Source organism: Trichechus manatus, unplaced genomic scaffold (assembly GCF_000243295.1).
Source record: "Trichechus manatus latirostris isolate Lorelei unplaced genomic scaffold, TriManLat1.0 scaffold00209, whole genome shotgun sequence".
Classification (NCBI taxonomy): Eukaryota; Metazoa; Chordata; class Mammalia; order Sirenia; family Trichechidae; genus Trichechus; species Trichechus manatus.
This window is the reverse complement of record NW_004444145.1, coordinates 1,942,328-1,956,038: the sequence shown is the minus strand read 5'-3', so window position 1 is coordinate 1,956,038 and position 13,711 is coordinate 1,942,328. Positions and strand designations below refer to the sequence as shown.

General features: G+C 35.8%; 1 protein-coding gene across 3 annotated transcripts in view; it reads right to left on the bottom strand.

Annotated features, from left to right (window-relative positions):
• LARP4 (La ribonucleoprotein 4) overlaps positions 1-13,711 on the bottom strand; it is a 77,499-nt gene that overhangs the window by 46,673 nt on the left and 17,115 nt on the right. For all 3 annotated transcript variants that reach the window (XM_004388320.2, XM_023742400.1, XM_023742401.1), the window contains exons 2-4: positions 4,433-4,580; positions 3,654-3,809; positions 1,142-1,217 (exon numbers count right to left, since the gene is read on the bottom strand). In XM_004388320.2, coding sequence (XP_004388377.1) covers positions 1,142-1,217; positions 3,654-3,809; positions 4,433-4,580 — 380 coding nt within the window. The remainder of the gene's footprint in view (positions 1-1,141; positions 1,218-3,653; positions 3,810-4,432; positions 4,581-13,711) is intronic.

The window sequence follows — 13,711 nt, the reverse complement described above, 5'->3', positions numbered from 1 at the left end:
CTTGCTTTCAACCTAGGGCCTGTACTATTATTTGAAAGCAAAGAATAAATAGGAGGGGGAAAAAAATGGGAGATAATTAGGATAAAAAATAAAATAAACCTGAGTTGAGAGTGTTTAATATATAAAGAAATGAAAACATCTAGAATAAAATTCAGGTTTCTGGCTTGAAAATTTGGTTTACTGGTAGTATCACCCACCAGATGTAAAAAACCGAAGATATTACATTTGCATGCATACCAGACTTCTCTTTATTTTGGGATAGTTCTTCATACTGAAGTGTTATGATGACTAAACTATAAATGGGAGCCCTGGTGGCACAGAGTTTAAGAGCTCGGCTGCTAACCAAAAGGCTGGCAGTTCGAATCCACCAGCTGCTCCTTGAAAACCCTATGGAGCAGTTCTACTTTGTCCTATACGGTTGCTATGAGTTGGAATTGACCCGACAGCAATAGGTCAGACAGGTCAAACAATAAATGAAGTCCCCGGGGGGTACGAAAGGTGAACGGGTACAACTGCTAACTGAAAGAGTAGAGGTTCGTGTCCACCCACAGGCACCTCAGAGGAAAGATCTGGTGACTGACTTCTGAAAAATTAGCCATTGAAAACCTTATGCAGCACAGTTCTACTCTGACACACGTGGGGTCGCCATGAGTCAGCAACTGGCAGGTAGGCAGTGTAAGCTGTAAATGTACCTAAATAATTCTGTAAATAAGACATCTTAACTGAAACGTTTGTCTAAAAGGACTCTTCAACAGAAGGCACTGGTAATAAAAATTCTATGCCCATCCACCAATTTTGCTAAAAAATAACTCTGATGAAAAGTTGTAAGAGCCAACTACTAAAAAAATAATTAAGAGATAACCACTTTTGTGAGAACCCTAAGCCTGAAGATAATGATAGTGAAAATATCCAACAGATTCAATATTTTTTCTACTGAGAATAGATTCTTTGCACATTCAGTTGGAGACGACACCTTTAAATATACATATTCAGTTAACAAATATACTGAAGAAATACCAAAATACATCACTAAAGGGAAATGATAAATCACTATTCTTCCAATCCATTTCATGGATATTTTACATCTACTGACCAAACAATTCAAAAAAGGAAAAAGATCAATAAAAAAATGATTGTATACCGCGAAAAACAGAATTCTAATTGTTTCTTCAGACATTCTTTTAGGTCTTCTGTAGAAATTGCTGAATTGCTTTCTCCTAATGATGGGGGGAGAAAAAACGATTAATACCAAGGAACCATAAATGTTGACTCTTACATATTGTTGTACTCAAAGTACTAAAACCACTTGACTTCCATGTTATATAACACTACCCTAAACACTTTGACACTATGATAAATACTTGTTCCTTTAATGAACTCGAAGAACAAAAGTAACAGTAATTTAATTTGAAGACAGGAACTAGTTAAACCAAGTGGGTGATATATTTAAAACATACCACATCCCTATTATTGATAGTAAATCTAATGTTGTCACACTCCTTAAACTTCTTACTCGTAATACTCTTTTCTGTTCATTCCTTGATTTTTTAGTGCACTCTACCTCCCTAGCCATGTTTAAAGCACTCAAACATTCAGAGAAGTAGATCAACTATGTAACAGTCTTCTGTGCTATTATTTCAACACAGAACATGAGACTTTTTTTAGGACTCCAGTCTGGAAAATCATCCCTCTTAGAAGAATTACACAAAACACTACAAACTAAAATTAATGATAATATAGGCTAAATTTCTTTTACATACAGACAATAGGATCATGCAAAGCTAAATAAAATTTGTGTGTGATTTACCATTAACTTGTCTTATTACTCAAGAACCAAAGTGATATAAGGTATTAAGTTTCATTAGAAATGAATGTAAGGAAGATTCTATGTATCTGCAATCTTTCTAATACAAAACTCATCCATCAAAAGGCTAGCTGAATAAGCAATCAATTCATTTAACCTTTCAATGTCATTTACAGCAAACACATTAAAATACCAACAGACTGCCACATCACTTAAACCAACTCTATTCAAAGTAGCCAGTAGTTAGATATGCCAACAAGCAAGGAGTAGAACTCACTACCTTAAATTATTACAGGCGTCCCCCGTTTTTTGAAAGTTTGCTTTATACCACTTTGCTTTTATGAAAAACCTACATTCGTTACCTATTTTCGCTAATTGGAAGAAATCCAAAGAGATTTTCACTTCTACAAAAAAAGGGGAAAAGCGGAAATAGCGTTCACGGTTTGTTTTGCAGCCAGCCGTTAAAGAGGCAGTGCACACCCCAAGCAGTGAGAGTGGTGTTGCCAAGCTCCTTCCCCGGGAATTACAATCAGCATCAAGCCATCATAGCTTTGAACTGTGTCTGTGAGCATCTGTGCTTTATCTCAATTTATTTTGTGCATCCGTTAGCAAAATGTATCCTAAGATATCGAAAAAGCCTAAGAGAGTTCATGAGTTTTTGCATGTTATTTGGCATGATTTGGTAGGTTATTTTTTGGGTCTGGGAATGCGCAAAAATTTTTCCTATATAAATTAATGGTAATTGCTTCTTCTCTTTATGCCATTTTGGCTTACCGAAGGTTTCATAGAAACGCTCTATTTTTAGACAGCAAGGGAAACCTGTATATGGAAATACTATCTCCTTCTTCTTCAGAAATCAATTTACGAGCCAGCAGACCTAAGAAATCTATTCCAAACTTTTATATAAGGAAATTGAGGACAAAGGTTTATATACCTTGACAGAAGTCATGGAGCTACTTATAAAGCAGAGATACAAATAACTACTCCCTGTTACACTCATTTTTCAGAGACCTATTAGAAACTGGGTGAAAATAAAGTTAGGTAGTAAAGGTGTGTCGACCATTTTCAGTGTCTTTTAAATTTCATCCATTTTAAATCCATGTGACTACTAATCCATACTGATTAAAATCCATGTGAGAAAAGCACATTTCACAAGTTGAGGTGTAATACAATCCATGTTTTTAATATATAGCCTTTTCCTCAAAATTAATACTTGCAATTTCACATTTATAAATGCATTTCACTCTTGTGACAAAAGTGAGAGGAAAATTGATAGAACTTGTCTTGTTCCAACTAACAGACTGAGAAACTTAGACCCTGAAAGATTATAATTTAGGTCTCTTTTAACCATTGTGACTGTTTTTATTTCCTATTAATCTTTAATTTCACGCTTTCCTTTAGTACCAAAACGTGTCGCTGTCGAGCCAATTCCGACTCATAGCAACCCTAGAGGACAGAGTAGAACTGACCCATAGTTTTCAAGCCTGTAATCTTTATGGGAACAGGCTATCACATCTTTCTCCTGAGGAGTAGCTGCTGAGTTTGAACCGCCGACCTTTCTGTTAGCAGCGGAAAGCTTAACTACTGCGCCACCAGGGCTCCTTAAAGTAAACATTCTTTTTAAATTACAAATTTCATGTTTGAGTATTTGAAAACAGTATTTAAAACCATCACCTTTCATTAACATAAGCTTCTTTTAAAATAAGAAAACCAACCAAATAATACCACTGGGTAAGGACTATACCTAAAGAACTTGGTAGGGTAGATCAATGCAATGATAAACAGACTGAGGGGGGGAGGAAAGCTAACATACTGAATTCTCATTTTACCAATAAACCATCAAGTTTACCAGAAACGTCATATATTTGGTAATTCAGATCTTCTGGTCCTAAAATCATTCCATCAGTTGATTCTTCAATGCCTGCAGTACTTCTTGAGGTTTCGCAAGATGTAGAATACATTACTTCATACTCCTTACACATACCATCTGAGAGCTCTGAACTACCTGTATTAAAAGAAAACACATCAAAAATTAATAGAAGTTCTTTAAATCCTATGTCCAGAAACTCCAAGCAGTATGTCTTCCACAACAAGATCACAAGGAATTCTACCAGTTGAGAAAATGTCCACATATTTTAAGTAAGAGTTATCTCCTAGAAGTTTGGACCATCATAGGGAAGCCAAAATGATAAACAATAGCTAACACTTATATAGTACTATGTATCAAAATGCTCTGAGTTTTATTCATTTAATTTCAGAAAATCCTGATATAGGTAATTATTATGATTTCTGTTTCACAGAGGAGGAAACAAGCCCCAAGAAGTTAAGTCATTTGCTCACGGTCAGTGAGTAAATGGCAGAGTCAATGATGGTAAATCAAAACTCATCTAAAAAGACCACATAATAAATGGATATGATGCTACACCTATGCACGCAAAGCCACTATATGAAATCACTGACAATCCATTCATGTTGAATATAAATGAGAATTGTATATGAACTACATATTAACATTTATAAATGTATTTAATTAAATAATCAAAGGATGTATGCCAAAGTTCTATAAATTGGTTTGGCCATACATTTAACTGAAATGTGATTTGTTCTGATGAAATATTTAGGACCTACCCTCAGGATGAGGCCCTGACGTGGCTGCTGTTTCATGCCAAGAGCTTTCTCTTCCATGAGTTACTGGAGTGGCATCAGTATTTTCAGAAGGGATTTCCTGCCATACTTTGGCATTAGGATTTAAACCTGTTCCTTTAGATGTTACCTGCTAAATAATCAAAGGATCCATTTGTATATTTCAAAAAAAAAAAAAAATCCATGCATTAAAAATACAAACTTACTTAAATATAAGTTAATTAATAATAAAAAATAAAATTAAAAACTTTTAAATAACTATCATATTAAGGCTATCTAGAATAGATGATAGGTTCCATTTTCTCAATAAGATTTTTAAAAAGCTTTTTTGACCAACCTGAAAATACAAACCTTAAGTAGATGAACTTAAAATATGTCTACATATAAAATTTAGCTAGCTATACATTAAAACATATACCTTATATGGATACATTTTATTATAGAAATACTTTTTTCCAGCTTACTCACAAATGTAATAACAAATTTATTCGAACTAGTCACATATCTTTGATAATAGTATGTGTTTGTGTATCTAAAGTCAATTTTTTAGTTATCTAGGGCAATTTTCCAAAAGTATATAATTTTTTATCGCCATCTAAGCTGTGACAGAGGATGAATCTCTAAATGATTCCATCACTGGAAATATCATCCCAGGTCAAAAACAGTCATCTGCCTTATATTAGAATGCTTTTTCCACTTTTCTGACAGTGTGTATTCTTCATGCCCACAACGTAACTATTTAACATATTGCCTTTTAAAGTGATCTTTTTGCATACATTGTCTAATCACAGGCATATATGGAGGTGACAAGCAGAAATGGAACATGGTGTGGGGAGAAGAGCATTATATTACAAAATTACAGACAGGAAGAAAGTGAAAGAAGGGTAAGATGCACAAATGCACTTCCTACCTCATCCAACCAAACAACAGGGCTTCATCCTTCTCAAGTATATTAATGAAGCTTTGAAAAGTTTACTCCCTCTCCAGAAACTTATTTTGACTGTCTTCTCAGCCCCAGGCCCCTCTCCTGGATGGCAGGCACGAGGAGGTAGGTCCAAAGAACAGGGAATTAATTAACTCAAGCTTATGACCTGCAGATACTAGGAACTAAGCTTTCATGAAAAAATAACCGGCATCCACTGAGCCATTTATAAGAAGGTTATCATAAATGCTCTACCTGGAAGGGGTTCTTACCACTGGCTTTTGTTTTTTTTTTTTAAAACTTTTAATGTGTCATCAACACTCAAATGTGGTCAACCAAAGTAGGACTCTGGTTGGACAGAACTGCAGAGCCCCGAGAGTTGCTGACTAAAGACTCAGCTTCTGGGAGGCCCAACTGTACTTTCAACAATTGTGTCTCATAAATTCCCTTACATCCTTCTAATAAACCAACTTTTTGCTTCAGTTTCTTTCTGCGTGTTTCCATATTGTGGAACTAACATAAGTTACAGGGTATGCATGAACCAAAACCTGCTAAAAACCAAACCGGATGAGAAGGCAAAACAGTCAGGAGCTGCTTGAATGGAGATGGGAAATCTGGGGTGGAAAGGAGGATTGTGCTGTCACAGTATAGGGAGAGCAACGAGGGTCACATAACAACGTATGCATAAATTTTTATATGAGAGACTAACCTGAATTGTAAACTTTCACTTAAAGCATAACAAGAAAAAGAAAAAAAAACACCAAACCGGTTGTTGTCGAGTCGTTTCCGACTCAGCGACCCTAACGGACAGAGTAGAATTGCCCTATAGGATTTCCAAGGGGCACCCGGTGGATTCGAACTACTGACATTTTGGTTAGCAGCCGAGCTATTAACCACTGCGCTACCAGGGCTCCAAGGAAGTAATATTGTTTATTTACACCCTACTGCTTGCCATACAGGGTCGTTCTGAGTCGAAATTGACTCCATGGCAGTGGGTTTGGTTTTTGGTTTTGCTTGCCATGTATGAGGCACTGTTGGCTCAGTGGTAGAATTCTCGCCTTCCATTCAGGAGACCCGAGTTCTATTGCTGGCCAGTGTACCTTATGCAGAGGCTTGTATGTTGCTATGGTGCACAACAGGTTTCAGTGAAGCTTCTACACTAAGATGAACTAGGAAGAAAGGCCTGCGATCTACTTTCAAAAATTAGCCACTGAAAACCCTATGGATCACAACTGTCTAATCTGCAACCAATCATGGGAACAGTGTAGATCTGGACAGTGTTTCATTTCACTGTCCACGGGGTTGTCAAGAGTCAGGAGCCGACTCGATGGCAGCTAACAACAAGTTTGCCATATTTTAATTTTATTATTATTATTCTCTTTTATCAACTAAAAAGAAAGGTTTTGAAAGCAAGTTTGGGAGAGAGGAGACGGATCAGACACAATGTCCTTTTCTGTGTCCAGGTTCCTTCATTATCTTGGGAACAAGGGCTGAGCCTTGAAATGCTGGCAGTAGTGGAAAGTATTTTATCACTGACACCGTTTAGAATTGCCAGGTGTAGAGTAATAAAAAGCATAGGACTTTTAGTCAATTTTATTATAGTTTTTAAGTTTTCTAAGACAGTACAAGGAGCCCTGGCCGTGCAGGGGTTACTGTAAGCACTCTGCTGCCAACTAAAACGTAAACCCACCAGCAGCTCAGTGGGAGAAAAGACGTGGTGATCTGTTCAAGTAAAGATTATAGCCTAGGAAACCCTACAGGGCAGAATCAACTCAACAGCACAAAACAACAGACAATACAGATTCTATTACTGCTTGCATCAGGGAAGTACCCTGTGACACCCCCGTAGCCCCCAACCCAAGCCTTTGGTAGAACACTGCTTTGGAGCTGAGTTGAATAGCCAAGTGTGATTCAGGAATTTAGGTGCAGCTTAATCTCTGATTGATAGCAGAACTACAAAGAGCTTCTGATAGCCTAGCTCTCCTGCCATATCATGTGAACAGTATTTAATTCAATATTAAGCATTTTTAACAGAGGAAAACCTATACATTTCCATATTTACCCTCCTTCCCTTCCCTCAATTTTAAGAAATACCAGATATGTCCTATCCAAGAAAATGGCAATAGTAAGACAACAGTATTCAGAAACAGAAATCGAACTTCTGAATAAATATTATTTCCTTATTCCGAATAAATAAATACAGTGAAAGAGCATGAAATGCATTTAATAAATAAGATCTGTACGTGAAAAAGATACAGTGAAAAGGCCATATACCTACTAGCTGTTGTTGTTAGTTGCCATCGAGCAGATTCCAACTCATGGTGATCCCATGCGTGCGCAGCAGAACTGCTCTATCAGGTTTTTCAAGATTGTATGACTCTTTACCTACTAGAAATATTCCTAACTCATAGGATTGTTATGCATAGTAGTATGTGTTGATTCCGACTCACAGCAACCCTACAGGACAGCAAAGAACTGCCCCATAGGGGTTCCAAGGAGCAGCTGGTGAATTTGAACCACTGACCTTTTGGTTAGCAGCTGAGCTCTTAACCACTGCACTACCAAGGAGAGTCATTTCAAGGCAGTTATTAATTACTATCTCAATATAACATACAACTGTTGGATGCTCTGGCTCTAGAATCATACCTGAATTCAAAACCTAGCTCTACTGTGTGATCTTAAGGAAATTTCTTAACTCATTTGAGCCTCATGTTTCTCAATTGTAAACTGAGATATAAGATTTTCTGATTTTATGAATAAAATTATATTAACACCTGACAAGCAGTTAGTACTCACTATAAACACTCTAAATCTGTCTTTACATATAGCATGTTGACTTTGAATAGAAAGAAATTCTGCTGTCTCACCCTCAAAAGTATATCAAACACCAACATATAACATCAAAATAACTGCAAGGTGAAGTTAAAAATTAAAAGTCAACGAGTACATCATAAAAAATTAGCTCTGAAGCAACAGATAAAATCACAAAAGACAGATGACTATCGAATAACATAAAACTGTGCAGCAAAAACTAAAAACTAGGAAAACACTTGCAAATTTAACACCAAAACCAAACAAACGAGCCCCATTGCTGTCAAGTCAATTCGGGTTCATAGTGACCCCACAGGACAGAGGAGAACTGCCCCATAGGGTTTTCAGGGAGTGTATGATAGATTCGAACTGCCAACCTTTTGGTTAGCAGTCGAACGCTTAACCACTGCACCACCAGGCAAATGTGACAGAGACATAAAAGTTACAACACACTGGTTAGAAAAAGCCCTCGACAGCTAAGTGCCAAGAATATAAAAATTCAAGGAAAAAATTAACACACACACATGCTTACATTTGTATATATACAAATGGGAAGATAAAGTACCATTTTACACTTATTAAGTCAGCAAAACATTTAAAAATAATTCCCACATTGGCGTAAAATTTTGCAATCTCATCTTCTACGGAGAATGTATGAAATGGTACAACTCATAATCCCACCTATTACCATTATTCATAAGAGCAAAGAAATGGACATAACCCAGTCAAACAAGAGGATGAACAAAGGAATTTAATACACTCACTTGGTCAAATATTACACAGCCATTCAAAATGAGATATGACATCACTACATTTTATATACAATCTAAAGGGATACTAATATATCACAAAAAAAATTGCTGTTCATGCCAAATATTATAAAACATATTCCAATTTTCAGAAAAGTTAAAATGTGTGGAAATGTGTATCTTGAGGGTCAATGAAATATGGAAAGTATCAAAATGGAAAAATGTTCTCACATAATAGAGTGAAAAAAGCATAACCACCACAATAACAAAACATGTTAAGCACTTCCATGGGCTAGCGACTGTACTACTGAATACTTCACGTGTATCATCTCATCTATTTCTTAAAACATTCCATATCTCCCTTTTACATATTATCCCATTATATAATAGGTGCACAGAGAAATAATGGCCCCAACTAAAAGACACACAGCCTGACTCCAGAAAGAATATTATAACCCATACAATGATTATAATTCACACTGTATTACAATTGTAAAAAGTACATAAACATATGAATAATAGATTATGCTGGAAGGGAACACAATCTGCTACTTCTTAAAAAGCATTCCATTAAAATTTGCTTTGAGTCATAAAAATATTAAGCTTAAAAAAATGTATCACATCTTATCAGGAATTCTTCATACCAGGGAATAAATGACAGTGTGTAGTACATTAAAATAAAAGATTATTTTGTGTCTTTCTAGAAGCCCTCAATTTATATACATTATTATTTTAGTTTTATACCAGTCAATGTAAAACTACATAAATACTATTTTCTTCGATCATCATTCTTGCATCTCAGACCTTTATTCTAGAATCATTTTCCTTCTTCCCGAAAGACATCATTCAGAATTACTTTAGTGAAGGTCTGTTGGTGGCAAACTTTCTGAAGTTGTGGTTTCTCTGAAAATACCTTTATTTTTACCTTAGCCATACACAGAAGTCTGGTTACACATATATTTCCTTTCAAGCACATTAAAGCTATTCCACTGTCTTCTGGTCTGCACTACTGCTGATAAGAAATCAGCCATCAGTCTGGTTGTCTGTCATTCCTAAACTCTCTTTTCTCTCTGGTTGCTTAATCTTTGTCATTGGTATTCTGCAGTTTTTCTATTATAAGTCTAAGTGTGAGATTCTTTTTTATTTATTCTACTTGGGATTCAGGGGGTTTCTTGGCATTTGATGTGTCTTTTATCAATTCTGTAAAATTCTTAGTCATTAACCTTGTCAAGTTCCTCTCCACCATCTGCTCTATTATTTCCTTCCGAAACTCCAATAAAATATATGTCACATCTTTTATGTTCCACGTCTCAAATTTCTTTCCTATTTTCCATTTCTTTGTCTCTCTGGATTGCATTTTGAGCAATCTGTGATCTTTCTCCCAGTTCATCAATTCTCTCTTCAGCTGTTTCTAAGATGCTATGCAACCTGTCCACTATTTCTAAGTTCCCTTTTCCTATTTTTCATTAAGTTCCTTTTGGTTCTTTCCTCAAATCTATCTGATCAGTGGTTTCTTGATAATTCTTTCATTATTGCCCTTCTCCATTTAAGCATATTAAACATTCTAATTTTATATTCCATATCCGATAACTCCAATATCATCAGTCTTAGAAGTTTGATTTTTGTGATTTGATGTTTGTGCTAAATCACACTCATGTTGACTTACTTTTCTTATGAGTTTTTATGATTTTATATTGTTAGCTCATTTTCCTTGGAACTTTTTTTGTGGGAATTTTTGAGGATTATGTTTAAAATGTGCTTTTCAGGAGAAGATCTGCTTTCCTTCTGCTAAGACTACCCATCTGAAATCACTTTAAATTTTCAACTTTGTTTTTTTCAAGAAGTACCAAAAAACCAAACCCTCTGTTGTCAAGTCAACTCTGACTCATGGTGACCCCATGTGTCACAGTGCAGAATTACTCCAGAGGGTTTTCTTGACTGTAATTATAAGAGATTTAGGCTAGTATTTACCACATCCTGAAATCATAAAAAAGATATTACGTCTTATATATTTAATTCATAAATAAATGTCCAAATATTAGAAGATTATGACTAGGAAAAAAAAAAACCTTACCTTATACTGATGGAGTATTCCATAATATTACTAGTCAATCAAAACAATTAACTAGATTCCTTTCAGCTGCACACTACCTATGAATCTGCTGTGTCCCTTGCTAAAAACCCAAAACCAAACCCACTGCGTTGAGTTGATTTCGACTCACAGCAACCCTACAGGACAGAGCAGAACTGCCCCATAGGGTTTCCAAGGAGTGGCTGGTGGATTCAAACTCCCAGCCTTTTAGTCAGCAGCCTGAGCTCTTAACCACTGTGCCGCTAGGGCAGAATACTCAAAATGTAAGGTCTGTGAAATACAGACAAGCAGTACTCCTGGGCGTATTGACATTTTTCACCAGCCTGGTTAAGAGTATACACTCTAAAATACATTAATAGTGAAGCTCTCCGCGTACACAAGAAGACATACACAAGTATATATTCTGCAGCATTGATCCAAAGAGTGAAAAACTGAAAACAACCTCAATGTCCACCTACAGGGTAATAGTTAAATGAATGTGGTTATCTCTCCTAACGTGAAATACTATGTACATACAGGTAGTACCCAACATTTTAAACTTAGGACAAACCACACTAAAAACTGTCCGTTTTTATTTTTTGCTACATTTTATCATTAGTAATATGTACTACAGACAGTGTTGCAGTGTATAATCTGCTGATGTCAATTTGTAAGTTTATCCATAATGTTTCCAAGACCCAAAGACGAAGATTCGATTTATACACTGGTATAATTTGTATAACCGTTTTCAAGAGATTTGGCAATGTTCATCTAAAGCCCTAAAAGTACACACTCTTTGGCCCAAAAATACTTGTCAGATTTACTCAAAAGAAATATATGCAAAAAGATAAGCACAAGGATGTTCACCACACTAATTTTATAACAGTGAAAAACTAGGAAATTCATTTGTAGAGGATTTGTTCAATAACTGTAATTCATCCATACAAGAGAATATTCCAAAAAAGAGTCTATTCAATAAATGGTGCTGAGAAAATTGGATTTCCACATGCAGGAAAATGAATCCAATCCATGCCTCATACCATACACAAAAACAAATTCAAAATGAATTAAGGACCTAAATGTGCAAACTAAAACCATGAAATTCTTAGAAGAAAATGCAGGGTGACTATGATGCTCTGGACGCTGTCAACAAAATTGGGATATTCTAAACTGAGTCCAGCTGGCAAATTCTAAATATAAATTTTTTCACCACAAAAAAAAAAAAAAAGAACAGAAAAGAAAATGCAGAGGCGACACTGTCGGGTCTAGCTTTTAACAATGGATTATCTAATATAAAAACAGAAGTACAAAGAGCAAAAAACAAAATAAATAAATGGGACCCCATAAAAATTAAAAATGTTTGTTCATCAAAACACTTTACAAAAAAAGTGAAAAGACAAGCTACTGACGGGGAGAATATCTTTGGAAACCATGTATCTGATAAGAATCTAATAACTCTCAGAAAAGGAGAGTGAGAATGGTTGTACAACTTGAAGAATGTAATCAACGTCACTGAATTGTACATGTAGAAACGGTGGAACTGGTGTATGTTTTTGCTGTGCATATTCTCAACGACAAAATAAAATTTAAAAAATATATTTTGAAAAATAATCACCAAAGTATATCTAAAACTTCAACAATTTAACAAAAAGACAAAGAACTCATAAAATGAGCAAAGGACCTGAATAGACATTTCACCAAAGAGGACATTCAAATGGTCACCAAACATGAAAAGATGCTCAACGTCACTAGCCAGAGAGATGCAATTCAAAACCACAATGAGATACCATTTCACTCCCACTAGATGGCTAAGATTAAAAAAAAACAACAGAAAATAACAAATGTTGCCAAAGATACGGGGAAATTGGAATCCTTATCCATTGCTGGTAGGAATGCAAAATGGTACAGCCAGTGCGGCAGTTCCTTAAAAAAGCTAAAAAAAAAAAAAAAAAAAAAAATAGAACTACCATATGATCCGCAATTCCACCCCTAGGTATATACCCAAAAGACTTGAAAGCAGCGACTCAAACAGAGACTTGTATACCAGTGTTCGTAGCAGCACTATTCACAATAGCCAAAAGGTGGAAACAACCCAAATGTTCATCAATGGAAGAATGGATAAACAAAATGTGGTACATACATATAACTCAGCCAGTAGGGGAAATGAAATCTTGATACATGCTACAACATGGATGGAGCTTGAAGACATTGTGCTGAGTGAAGTAAGTCGATCACGAAAGGAAAAATATTGTATGACCTCACCTATATATAAAAACACAAGAACATGCAAATTATGTATATAGACCAAGGTTTCTTAGTGGTTACCAGCAGCAGGAGGGAGAGGGTGTTACTGCTTATGGAGTACTGAGTTTCGGTTTACAGCAATGGAAAACTGCACTGATTAAGGGTAGAGTTGCACAGCCAATTAATGTCTGCTGTCAATAAGTTGCACACCTGTAAAAAGCTGAATGGGCAAAACTTATGTGATAAATATATTTACAACAAAGACCAAAAAAAAAAAGAGTAAGTGCTAAGGCTGCTTATGTACAACCAAACACCTCACTGGATTTGGTTCCTTGGTTTGGAGGTTTAGCATCAAGGTTTCATGGCACAATCCTGTTAACTGGCCTATAACGTGTTTAGGGCTTCTGTTCTACTTCCTAGTTCGTTGCCTAGTGCGTGAGATCTTAAAAGCTTGCAAGCAGCTATTC